The 13530-nt window shown below is 43.8% G+C and overlaps 1 protein-coding gene across 1 annotated transcript in view; it reads right to left on the bottom strand.

Moving 5' to 3' along the window:
• The window catches only part of LRIG1 (leucine rich repeats and immunoglobulin like domains 1), a 131996-nt gene extending 122546 nt beyond the window's left edge, over positions 1–9450 (bottom strand). Inside the window, exon 1 of the mRNA XM_065407623.1 lies at positions 9245–9450. Coding sequence (XP_065263695.1) covers positions 9245–9450 — 206 coding nt within the window. The remainder of the gene's footprint in view (positions 1–9244) is intronic.
• Between the last annotated feature and the right edge of the window lie 4080 nt (positions 9451–13530).

The following is a 13530-nucleotide window of genomic DNA, read 5'->3' as shown; positions in this document are numbered from 1 at the left end:
AAGTGCTTTGCTGAATTGGTGCCCAAGATCCCAATCGATACAAATCACCAGGGCATATGGTTTTCCCCTCTTGTTTCCATGAGGCTAAGAGAGACAGCAACATACCTCCAGATTTGCTCCCTGTTCAGTCATTCTAGCAATAACTCATCTGAGATTAAGCAGCAGTTTTCCAGATGCAGAACCTTAGAACAGTTTGCACAAGCTAAGAAAATTATATTTTTTTTCTGAGAACAACTGACAGCGGATTCACTTCTCCAGGGGCCACTGGGATGCTTGTTTCCCTGCTCTGGGAATTTTTCCTTAGTCCCTCTTCCTCTCATCTCCCAAACCATTCATTCTCCCCCTTTCAAACTGCACCCATTGTAAACGGCACTGAATATTAACACAGTCCATTGAGCTCTGGCTCCCTTTGTACGGGACTCTTGCCTTTTGAATTGCAGTGGCTGTGGAGAGGAAAAGCCCAGAGTGATTAAAGGCCATGAAGTTTCTCAGAAAGAGGGAGGAGTACTCTGGGCATTTCTCACAGGGTCCTAAAGTCCTTTGACTTGAATAGATTTAAAAGAGCATTTGCAGGAGACATCTTCAATAGCCGGGATTAGAATTACCCTTTAATAGCTGTGTTCCAGTCATTAGGCTTTGTTCCTAGTCTCATATATAAAATATTACATCCCTCCCACACACATCCAAACCTAGTATTACAGAGTTTAAACTGCTTTGTATCCCACTTATTGGTGCAGGGTAGGCATTAAGCCCTTCAGGGAAAAGATAGCTCAGTGGTTTGAGCATTGGCCTGCTAAACTCAGGATTGTGAGTTCAATCCTCAAGGGGGCCATTTAGGGATTTGGGGCAAAAATCTGTCTGGGGATTGGTCCTGCTTTGAGCAGGGGGTTGGACTAGATGACCTCCTGAGGTCCCTTCCAACCCTATGATTCTATGAAAGCTCCACAGGACCAACAGCAGGCTCATGCTAAGCATGGTCTCTCAGTAATAGCAAAATCCGTCCAAAGCATGCTGAGTGTGGTCAATGAATCCAAAAGACAACACACCCATTCAAATGAACACTGAGACTGGTAATTAAAACAAAAATGATTACAGAGCATTCTAATCACACTAGTCTAAATACAGTTAAGCTCATAAAAGGGTTTCCACTGCCAACCCCAACTTTCGAGGGGGTTAGATCTATAATTTAAAAGTGTTTTTCTTTGTTGTGCATCAGAAGTATCCACCTACCGGCGGGAGAGGAGGAATTGTTTTGAAAGTCTGGTTAAGATAGTCATTCCGTTATTCTAGTGGGCCTAGAATAACGGAAGCAGCAGTGACATCTATAAAACAGTCTGTAGGACACTGATCGACAGAATGGATTAGGCTAGAGGCATTCCACAACACAGGGACTGTCATGAAAATTGCAAACACGCAGATCTCATCTGCAATAGTCTTAACATCCCACACACAAAATGGCTAGTCAGTGGAGAACACCGTCCTTTAGAGGTTAAAATTTCTGAGTAAACTATCTCAGGGGAACTAGATGCTTTATTCAAATCGGAGTCTGCATAGTCTTGCCACATTCCTTTCATTAACTGGAGTTTGTACTTCTGTTAATAAAAGTCAATCGAGATTTTCTGGTAAGATCTATTCATTACAAGCCCATGCTGTATATTGATTACAGTTCCTTCGTTCTCCAGAACGGTTAGGACCATAACTGTGGAATTTAGCCACCGGCCTGCACTGGGGTCAGTGAACACTGCCCAGCGTGGAGCATTCTGCCTCAGGCAATTTGTTAAGGGATGCAGCATATTCCCCACTGGTTTATATTATAGGTGCCCCTACTCCCCATCCCTCTGCTCCCAGAAGATAGTTATTCCCACACACCCCAAAGCTGCAATTCTGGATGATTTACACAAAGGGAGGGAGCGGGGGAGACAGAGTTTCTTACTGCCTACCCTGACCCCATACAGCTGCAGAAGAGCTGAGCTCTCCGATTTCCTTAATCTTTGCTCCATTAGTTCAGCAAGGACAGGAGTTAGACATAGGAGGCAAGAATTGCCAGGATCTTTCTCTTCTCCCTTGGTCAAATCAGCAGCACAAACTCTTCCCCTCACCCCCACCTCTCCTGACATTTCCAAAGGAGACAGAATTTTAGTTGAAAGCAACTGAAGTCCAGAAAGCAAGTACCACACAGGCAATGGCAGAGCAGTTTTTCCACACCCAGCACCAATCTCCTTCAAGGACAACCTGCAGCAAGGAATTCAGAAAGGGAGCTCAGGATCCACCCATATCAAGGCCCAATTCAACAAGGACTACATGTGCTTAAGTGCCTATTGACTTGAACGGGATTACTCCATGCTGTAAGATATGCAAATGCTTGAGCACATTTGATTTCAGGCAGCCAGGCATTTTTGAAAATCCCACTAAACACTTATCTGCATCTTTAGGAACCTAATGCCTTTAAAAATCTGGCCCTAGGTGCCTAAATGGCTGGGTCACTTAAGTCCCATTGATTTTCAATGAGATTTAGGCTCCTAAGCAGATACATCACTTGTGTTACGATCATCCTTGGCTACACTATGAGATAAAAGGCTCCAAAACTCCTCTCGCCGAGCTGGAGTACCGGCGTCGACGGCGAGCACTTCCGGGATCGATCCCAGAACATCGATTGCCTGCCGTCGGACCCGGAGGCAAGTGTAGACGTACCCTTTGAAACCTAGACACATCATTACATGACTGATCAAAATATACTTGCCTCAGTAGAGCTGGTCAAAATCTGAACATTTTAAAAACCTGTGAAAATTTGGACCGGAATAAAAATATGCAGTTATGTAATCTGGGTTTTTAAACTCCTGAAATTCATGGGCAGTAGATCTTCAACTAGTGTAAACGGTCATAGCTCCACGGATGTCAACAGAACTGACACCCCCTAATGCTCTGCCCTTGCGATCCATGAAACATTCATGCACACCTGGATACCCAGGTATAAGTGCACAATTGTAAAGTTGAATTTCATTCTTTGCACCACAACCATAATGTTACCCTGACACATTTCAGACAGAAGAGATAAAAAGGTGGTGATGTTTTTTTAAACACTCAAGAAACTGCATGAGACTGTGTACTAGATCACGTACATATTGATATAGTTGTAACGGCTCAATAAACTACAAAGTCTGGACTATTATATTCTGTCCTATAAACTACCCCTGGGGGGATTCTGCACCACTGCGCATGTGCAGAATTCATGTCCCCTGAAGATTTTTTTTCCCCCACCACAAAAAATACATTCTGCTGGGGAGGCACTGCAGTTATGCCTTTTGCCCACCAGGGGCTGCTGTGTAAGGTGAGCTGGTGCCAGAACAGCCAGCTCACCTTAGCAGTGAGCAGCTGATACGGAGAGAGCAGAGGCTGCTTTTCTCACAGCGACTTGCCTGCAGGTCAGATGGGGGCGGGGGGAAGGACAGGACAGACAGAGCAGGACACACAGGGCTGCGGGGGGGGGGGGTCACACAGACTGGGGCTCAGACGGGCTAATGGGGGGCAGACCGGGGGAGGGGCTGAATGGAAATGGGGTGCAGGAACACCAAAGAAATGCAGAACGACATGGGGACGGGTGGGTGAGGGTGGCTGAGTGGGGTGCAGAGACACATGGGACAGGGGCAGATGTGCCTGACTGAATGGGAGAAGCTAGGGGTCAGACAGGGTCTGCATGGGGGAAGCTCCCCAACTCCTTAACAATCCCTTCCCCCCAAAAAGAACCTGTTCCATACTTCTCCCACCCCCACCCAATAACCCTCCAGGTTCACTTCCAAGCTCCTTCCCAGCAATTACTTCCCTCTCCCTCAGCTCCTCTATTACCCTGACTCCCCCAAAGCCCTTGCACTGCTTCTGAGGGGTGCAGGAAATATGGTTCTGTATTGTAGTTTAAAAGAATTATTACTCAAAGTTATGTATCGATATGCCTAATACAGAATCTATTTGTCAAAAACATTTCCTGAATCTTTTTTTAGTGTCTGTCTGTATTGTTACAGACATACTTGCTGACAGGTATTTTGAAATAAATTACCAAAATAATGGAAACTGGCATGATCCTGTTGTGTTATTTTGACAAATAAAATATGTAGAATTTTAAAATATTGTGCACAGAATGTTTAATATTTTGGTGAAGAATTCACCCAGGAGTAACAAACCAAAGGACCAAATTCTGCTTCTACGTAATGGAGTAAATTCACTGGAATTATTGGAGTTACCCCATATTCAACTGGGAAAATAATGGTGGGTGTCTCTGAACAGGGCAGTAACTAACCAGGGAATTAAGAAAACAAAGTTATTAAAAGTAATCATTGATGTTTGTCATAAACGTGACAATATTTCAACTTAAATAGATTAGCATTTACACTCAGGACCCCTTTAAACCAATCTGGCAGCAATTTACACACACACTCTAAAAGGCACCTTTACATTCTCAGAGCTCTACTGTAAATAAGAACCAGGACCAAAACATCACCCCTCAATAGAAGAAAAGTTATCTTTTACTCATCTATGAACAAAATGTAATCAACTTCTTTAAGAAAAAGGGAGAGCACTTTGTTTTAATGGCCATAACGCTTTGCTTGATCGCCAAAGTCATTCTGATGTTCTCAGAGCTCTGCACCTGGCATTTCTGAGCACGAAGCATTTTGTTCCTAAGCCTGGCACTGAAGTTTGTGCCACGGATAATATTCTAATGTAAGTCAGACTTCAGACTTATTTCACATCTTTTGATGTCTAACCAGCTCGAGAGGCTTCAAAGCAAGACACTGGTAAGCAGAGATATCAATCGATCACTCAGTGGATTTAGATTTTTTTTTCAGCTCCTTCCAGAGCTGCTGAACTTTTCAGAGCTGCAACTGGTTAATTGCAAGGTTTGCATGGTGGCTCACTGATGTGGTTTATTAAACAGACTGCAGGGGTTATGCTGAACTGTTTCAGCTTACTCTTGGGCTCAATTGCTGTTCCCAGTTAGAAGCTCAAAACTGTGGTGAGAAAGAACATGGTCCTTTCATATGTACGAGTGTACAAAATGTCACTGCCCATTTTTTTACACACTTATCTGTACCATATTACATTAATAATAAGTGGCCACAGTTTATTACTCTTCTTCAAATCAGTTATTGTTTTTGAACAAAAACTCTTAATACTATAGTAGCTAAAGGCAACAAAAACAATAGCACCTTCAAATGATGCCAATGCATTTTCCCAGTACTGACAGTCCTGTTGAGCAAATATACAACTTAATAAAGTTGGTTTCGAAACTATCGCAAGCCAACCCTGACAGGTTATTTGTTTAAACTGTTATAAATCTATCTGTAATGCAGTGAAAATGAACTCCAAGGATTGTTTAGCCACAAGGGCACTAATTAAAGAGTAAGCTTTTAGAAGGATATCTCCGAAGGTACCTACACGGATTTAAGAGCCCAAGCCCCATTGAAAGTCCATAGGATTTGTGCTCCTAAATCTCTTAGATGCTTTTTTAAAATCTTCCCCCCCTTAATGTGTTTTTTTAAGTGTTAAAATGAAATGAGGTATTACATTTGTATATGATACAATTACTGTTTCCAACATTCAGTGCTATTTTAAAGAAGAAATCAAATATAGATTAAATACCAGTTGATAATTAACTAGCACTTTAGGACCGAGCTTTCATTATTGTTTATTTGTATTATGGTAGTAGCACCTATCATAGAAATCATAAAAGAGAAGAAAGGTGGCTTTGTTTTGTTACAAATCTAGATAAGCAAATAAATGTAATTCTTTTAGTTAGAAACCAAGTAACTTTTAGAGCAAAGCATTTAAGTTTCTCAGCTTCTTTTTCATAGTTTACAGGGGCAGCAAAAAAGAAAAAATGATATGTTATTAAATACAAAAATCATTGGTTAATTTAGAATTTATAAAGTGGAATTTAGCAAAGAATTAGCTGAACTGACAAATCAGATTTTGTGTAAATGGTTAAAAGATCAACAACCCACAGATCTGTAGCAGTAGATTTATGTATGTGATTACTTCACCAATAAAATTTAAACTGAACTCAAAACACACAAAAAATCTGTTCCATATGAATGACACTCCTGGGCATTAGCATGTCTGTAAAAACAGACTAGTAAATTCAATTAAACTGAGTTATTAATACACTTTTTATGTGGACAAGTCACTGTCTTGTTTAAAAAGAAACATGGGGATTCTGAAATTATGCTCAGGAGATTAGAAACCATCGTAATCACTTTCGGCTGAATTGAGAACTCTTCGCAATACAACTGCACACCGAATAACAGGTGTACATGAGGAGTTATTTTGCTTTTGAAAATAAAAGGCCAAATTCTGCACTCAGTAGGACCAGGGTAACTGAGAATAACTCCCAATAATCTCATATAAAACAGGTACTTTGACTATAGCCAAAAGTGCATAATGATAACAAACCTTTAACAAAATAATTCTACTTCAGAACAAATTGAATGATCGCCACAAAAACGTCAATGACCATTTTCTTTCCTGGTAGATGTACAGTATATCTACATAACCAGAAGTATTATATATTCAACAATTTATACACCTGTTCAGATACCTAAAAGCCCCAATGACAGAAGCATCAAGGTTCTCTTTCTCCCCCTCCTCCCTAGTCCTCATTACAGAAAGGTTAGGTAATAATTAAGGATATTTATTTATGTAAGTATATACACACACACACTTTAGGTTCTTCTGCATTCTGATAGCCAAATGAAATGAATAAATTTTCAAAGTTGACCCCAATTTTCCCCTTAGGTTTCCTGTACTTTTAATCATTTCAGATTTAAGATAGTTAATAATGACATTGCTAAAATTACAAAATAAACTGCAAAGAAATGGCACCTATTCCAATTTGAAATATCATTCTTCACTCATTTTTTTACTTTTAAGTACTATTTCAGTAAAAACTCAGATACACCATATTATCTGTCACCTATTCTCTCTTCCACTGTAAATATAGTTGATATGCCAATAACAGATTATCTGAAGCATTAACCTTCTAGATTGATTTGAGAGAGAGAAGCAGAATTCTGATTTCAAGTTAACATGACAAAACTTCCAAGTTGTACTTGAAATCAACATATAAAACAGGTACTCTAGAACTCTAGTAAAGCAATGTATCCACCCCCCGCCCCCAATACACAAAAGTGATTTTTATATCCTGAAACTTTGTTTCCAATTAAAAATATCTAATGGTTGAGTGTTAAAGTGTAACAGCTTCAGCCAAAATTTCCTAATCTGAATACTTGAACTCAGGCACGTAGATCCATGTATGCACACACCAGTAAGTGGACTGATTTTCAGAAACAGTGAGGTGAGCTGTAGGTGTTCAGCACTTTTGAAAATCAGGCCATTCGTTGAGGTGCTCAAATCTGGATTCAGGCCCTAGGTTTAGAACCCAAGTTAGAAAATTTGGCCTTCATCTGCACCAGGTCATAGTATTTAAAAAAAATTCCTCTCACCTACCTTTTCCATCCAGTATTAAAACTATAGCTACAAAAACATGAAGAGGGAGCAGTTCAGATTGAGAAGAATTTTACTTCTTATCCACACACACTGTAAAACAGAGAACTAAACAGCAACTTTTTCTTTGTCTCCATCCCTCTGTTCAATTTTCAATTTGAATTAGGGAGAAACATGAGATCTGTATAGTAACTTCACACTATGCAGCAAAAAAGCACAAGAGCCAATTTTAAATGTGTATGGTAGGAAGAGGCCTGTGTCATTAAACTGGAAGAAAAAGATTTTTATTTTTTTTTAAATCCAGCATACTAAACTAACAGTTAAAAAAAATTCAATGAGTTCAAGACCATATGGCCTAGTCAGATTATTGCTATACCTTTCATACAGTGCAAAGTCTTTAATAACTAAACTACCCTGTGCAAACCCTATTCTACTTTGCCTTGATAGTGCTGTGTCATTTTTACAACAGTCACTCTTATCTTTAACACCTTCACACTCCTATGTGTAGGAAACACCGCTGACCAGTTTTTGAACACTCTTTGTAGGAACGCCTAAGAGTTTTTAAATCAACACAAAGGGAGTACACAGTCTGTCTTTTTCACAAGCCGGTCTAGTAACAATGCAGCAAAATAAGCACATCAACTATAAGGAATACTGTTAACTAAGGAAGTTTTTTCCAGGCCTTAAGCGACTGTAAAATCAGCAGTTGAAATGTTGCAGATTCTCAAAGTAAAATACCTAACAACTACAATTTGTTGGACCAACTTGTGTGTGAGACACGAGCTTTCGAACCACACAGAGCTCTGTATCACCAACAGAAGTTGGTCCAATAAAAGATATTACCTCACCCACCTTGTCTCTCTAATATCCTGGGACTAACAGAGCTACAACTACTACGCTGCCCACAACAACTAGAATGACTAGATAGGGAAAAGTGGCCACAGTCAATGGCTGACAGCAAACTCTAAGATTATTATTATTCATCACTGGCACAAAAACAGCACAAAAACAACAAGGAGTCTGGTGGCACCTTAAAGACTAACAGATTTATTTGGGCATAAGCTTTCGTGAGTAAAAACCTCACTTCTTCTTTCTAAACCAAAAACAGCACAGAGCACCAAACTAATACACTGATCCTGCAGTATGTACTTAACCTCAAGCCTGGACTTCAATAGACTTACAAAAAATAAAGCACCTGTATAACTGTTTACAGGTACAGACTTGCATCTGAAGAAGTGAGGTTCTTACCCACGAAAGCTTATGCTCCCAATACTTCTGTTAGTCTTAAAGGTGCCACAGGACCCTCTGTTGCTGTTTACAGGTTAAGGGCCTAAAGGATGGGGGGGGGGGGGGAAGAGGAGGATATGAACTGGGACACTTGAAGGACTCGATCCTGTGATTTGCTGAGGACCTACTTACAGGTCCCCAAACCCTCAACTCCTATTGGGTTCTCGAGAGGGGCTCAGCATTTTGCAGGATCGGGCCCGATCCTGCTTCCCGCTGAAGTCCATGGCAAGACTCCCACTGATTTTGCAGGCCCGTACCCTGAAGGGAAAAGGAGAGCCCATGAATTCATCACTTACTGAACAGGCAAAGGAGCAGGAACACGGGGGAGGGAGGAACCTTAGGCACGGCAGAAAGAGAGAGAACATGATTTGACCCTCCCTTCCCTCTCCCCCCCAAAATAATAGAGGAACCAGGAAAGCTTGAGAGGTGAGGACAGCTCCCACGCCGGGGAGATCGATGGACTTACACATAGACGGGCCAGGTGGGGAGGTCCCTGGGGAGCTCAGTCAGCCCCCGGTGGCTGCAGTCCAGCAACTCCCCGGTGCAAGCGCAGCTGGAGGCGCAGCGCAGCTCGGACCCGGACCCGGACCCGGGGCGCATCAGGGCCATCAAGAGGAAAGTCAAGCAAGGAGCGGACCGCAGCAGCGGGGCCCCCACGACCGGCCGCGCCATTTTGTTCCCCTGCCCCCGGGGGCCAAAGCGGAGAGAGCGGCACGAAACCAGGCGGCGGCCAGGCCAGTCCCAGGCAGCGCTAAGCGGAGCGTGTCCAGCAACCGGTCCGGGATCGGCGGGCCCCGGCGCTAGGCTCCCCGCGCCACCAGTTGCACCATTGCCGACTCGCCTCTCCGCTGCGCAAGTCCTGCCGGGGGTGACCGGGAGTCGCTGGGGCTCGCTGCTACGGAAGGCAGGCGGCTGGGCACGCGTGCATCCCCCGCGCGTGGAGTCACTGCAGCACACGGGGCGCCCCCGGGACGGCGCCTGTCAGCGCCCTGCTGCCCCCTGGGGCGTTTGCATCGCAGAGTCCGGCTCCGCTCCGGAGGCGGGGGTGGGGAAATCAAGGCACCGACGTTCTCCCCGCTAAAGAGCCGCCGGGTCCGCCAAAGCCCAGCTCAGTCCCCGCGGCCGGGCCACGTCCCGCTCCCCACCGGTCTCTCTCTCTCTCGCTCCTCGAGCCCAGGGCGCGGAGCTCAGTCCCGCAGCGGCCCCGCCACCGCCGGGGGCTGCATCGCCGCCTGCCCTGCCCGCGTGGGCCGATGCCGCGCTCTCAGGCAGCTTCCCCGCACGGGCAGCGCCGCCTCCTCCACCGCGGCTGCAGCTCCCCCCTTCTCGCGCTCCCGGGCCCCCTTCCTGCCGGCCCCGGGCCGGGGACGAGCCCTGCCACCCACAGCGGGCGTTGCCAGCCGCACCGATCCCCGCGGGCCGCTGCCGCCCGAGCCCCCCGCAGCCGCGATCGCTTTCCCGGCCCCCGAGCGCCGCTCTCGTCTCAAGCCCACGTTGGATACATCGCAACATTCCCCTTTCGCCACCTCCACCCCGCCTTTCGCTCCGCTCCCATTGGCCGCCCGGCGTTCTAGAGCGTGCCCGCGCGCCGCGGGATTGGACAGCCGGCCCCCCGGTTCGGATACACAACGTTCCATTGATGTTGGCGGCCCGTCAATCAGAGGTGAGAGGTCCCGCCTCCCTTTCCCACCCAAGGTGTGAAAGCTGGACGGGAGACTCCCACCGCTAGCACCGCTTCTTAAAGGGGAAGCTGAGAGAAGGGGTGGCAAGATTCAGAACCAGGCCCCCAACCAACTGTGGTTTTGCAAAGCCCAAACTCAACTAACCAAGTTTGTTAAAAACCAACATAGGGAATCCTGAGTTTATCTCCAATATAATATAATCAATAGACATAATTACAATTAATTAATTATACTATATATTTTGCACATATATAGCACTTGTTTTAGCATAGGCATCAAAAGTGCCTTGCAAATATGGGTAAATATTATAATCCCCATTGTACAGAGAAGAGCGGAGGAAAGAATTATAAACCAGTGCTGAACTCTAAAGGCAATAATTGGAGAAGGAGGGCAGCTTTAACATTTTTATTTTTAACATTTTTTGCTATGCCTACTATTTGCATGTGGGTAATATAAAAACATACACCAAAAATGTGATCCCTGCCACTCCAGTTGACTTTGGATCAGGCCCATACACTGTTTCGTTGGAAGGCAGTACTCGGCCTTCTCAACACACCAGGCTATGAGGGTACACTGTATAACCACTCACATGGGCCCTGATCCTGCAGCTAGATCTGTGTGAAGGGATGAATTTATCTTTAGGAAGAGAAGCAACTAGTATGGGCCTGATTCTGGTTCCACTGACTCCAACAAAATTTCCATGGCCCAGTCCTGCAGTCAACTCTGCATGGGCAGCCCCTTGAACTTGCAGTCAGTTGCAGCATTGCTGGAACAGAGCCCCATTGACTTAATGGGATTGGACACTATACCTACATAAAGTTTAAATGCTCGGTTTATCTTCTAAGAGACACCTGTTCTTGTTTTTTTAACATAAAATAGTGGCAAAATTCTTTATTCAGATTTGTTCATAAAGGTTGCCCCGGACACATAAAAATGCTGCCACTTGAAATGTTGCTGTTCTAGCTTCATCTTATTTTGAGGAAACAGCAGGTCTGCGGAAAAAGAATTTGTGTGTGATTGCAAATCTGCTAACAGCCTTATTCAACAAAATATCAGAACTCTGCGGCTTTGGCCACAAAGTCACCACAGATGTCTGTGGTTTGCTTGCCATGAAGTGCAAAGCATATGAGTCAAGATCTGAAAATCTCTCTCCACTGTGTCAGTAGAAAGGGGATTCAGTGTTTTGGCAATGTCCCCAGTCTAGTAAGGAGCATGAAGTCATGTCTACTCTCCATACCCATTTATGGAAGTTTGCCCAAACTGACAACATCTTGCTGATTGGTCTGAGTGTACTTGGAGAGAACAGTGATGTCGACACTCAGGGGAGGATTATATGAGGCTAAATGACAACATGCTAACAGCTGATAGACTCGAAAGGCAAACATACACTTTTCTCACTTAGACATGTCTGTGCTTTGCTAACAGAGGCTTGGATGGCTTATAGGTGCAATGTCAAGCAATTCCATTCTATGTCAAGACGTTGGCTACCAATCAAGCAATCTCTTTTTGGTACTGTTATTTTACCTGTGGCCCACACACAGTCACAGATGCTTCCTGGCCAAAACTAACAGCAAATTCTCTGGTTTTGCCCTTGTGAAAAGGTACCACACTGTATTCCTGCCCTGTCAGAATTAGGAACCTTTGGCTGCTAACCATAGGGGATTCTTTTGTTTGTGGCAAGGGCTCCATCATCTTTCTCTGCCCTGGTTTTGCAGCCTACACATATGGTTTCTCCAAGTGCCCCATGGAACTGAAATAATGAGGCATTGTGCAGTTGTCACATTTTTGCACAATAAGTTAGAAGATCTAGGTAGAGAGCTTTAAACCATCACCTCTAGGAGTCACGTCTACACAGAAATTCACTCTTTTTCAAACTTGTTCATTTGTTAGTATAGCTGCTGCATGTTCAGACATGAAGGGTCTGATTTTCACAAGTGTTCAGCAACTGCAACTCTCACTGGTTTTAGCTGGAGCTGTGAGTACTCAGCACTTCTGAAAATCAGGCCCCAAGAAAACATTCACACTGATTTGAGTGGGCGCAAGAAGAGGGATTTGGTATCATAATAAGAATAAAATGGTGGTTATTTTTCTTAATTTTCAAAATAAAATTTCCATTTTCATGTTTACTTTTCAGACATTAGAGGGGAAAACATGAACAAGCCCTTCCACATGTGGTGTTCACATGTCATCATGAAAATGCACCTAATATTATCTACAAAGTTTAGACCCTGTGACAGCTGATATAGATCTTAGGGACTCTCAGTTTTCTTGGCATCTAATGCTGCATCATTAAAGTCAACGAGCACTTTGTCATTTACTTCAATGGGTGCAGGATCATTCTTCTTGTTTTACCTACATTCATCTACATGGTAGAGGGACACTTGGACCCAAAGGAATCTTTTCAGAGCTCAAGGGAAGAGGTCAGGGCACCTGTAGCCAGTTTGCTGCAGTACATATAAGGGGCAGTGGTGGTTCATAAGATTGTTATTGCTGCTACTGCATAGAGGAAAATCTGTTCTCTGCTCCTTGAAGGGGAACTGCGAACTGTATGTAGTTTGGTTGGGTCATTTAACATTTGGTGCTATGCTGCAGAAGCAGCCTGAGAAGTAGAGTACTTTAAGGAAGTTTTTGCACTGACTTTTAAAATAAAATACCAAGCATTTGGCCCAAAAGAGGTTTTATTTTTCCTTTCATGTACCAAGCAAGTGTCTCTTGTCCTCTGTGAAAAGAACTGTGGGGCTGGGATCTGCCCCAGGTCCACTTATCTGGTCAGATCAGTCTAGGAATTATCACAGGTGGACTTCTGCTGTAACTTCTGTTTTGTATATTGGAGAAATGCTATAGTCCCTGCTGTTGAAGGCTGATATGTGGACATAACAGAGTCTACCACTTGTAGTGGAAATATAAACTTAATGACAAACTTAGATCTTTTTTTACTATATTCTCGCAATATGGAATAGCAGTCTTAGAAGGGGGGGTGTCACATAATTGGCATAAATTGCTACAGCAGGATGGAATTAGTGCCACAAATACTGTCCATTTTTATTTGTATCACAGTAGTCCCTAGATA

Source organism: Emys orbicularis, chromosome 7 (assembly GCF_028017835.1).
Source record: "Emys orbicularis isolate rEmyOrb1 chromosome 7, rEmyOrb1.hap1, whole genome shotgun sequence".
NCBI classification, from domain to species: domain Eukaryota; kingdom Metazoa; phylum Chordata; order Testudines; family Emydidae; genus Emys; species Emys orbicularis.
This window is presented reverse-complemented; position numbering and strand designations above follow the sequence as displayed.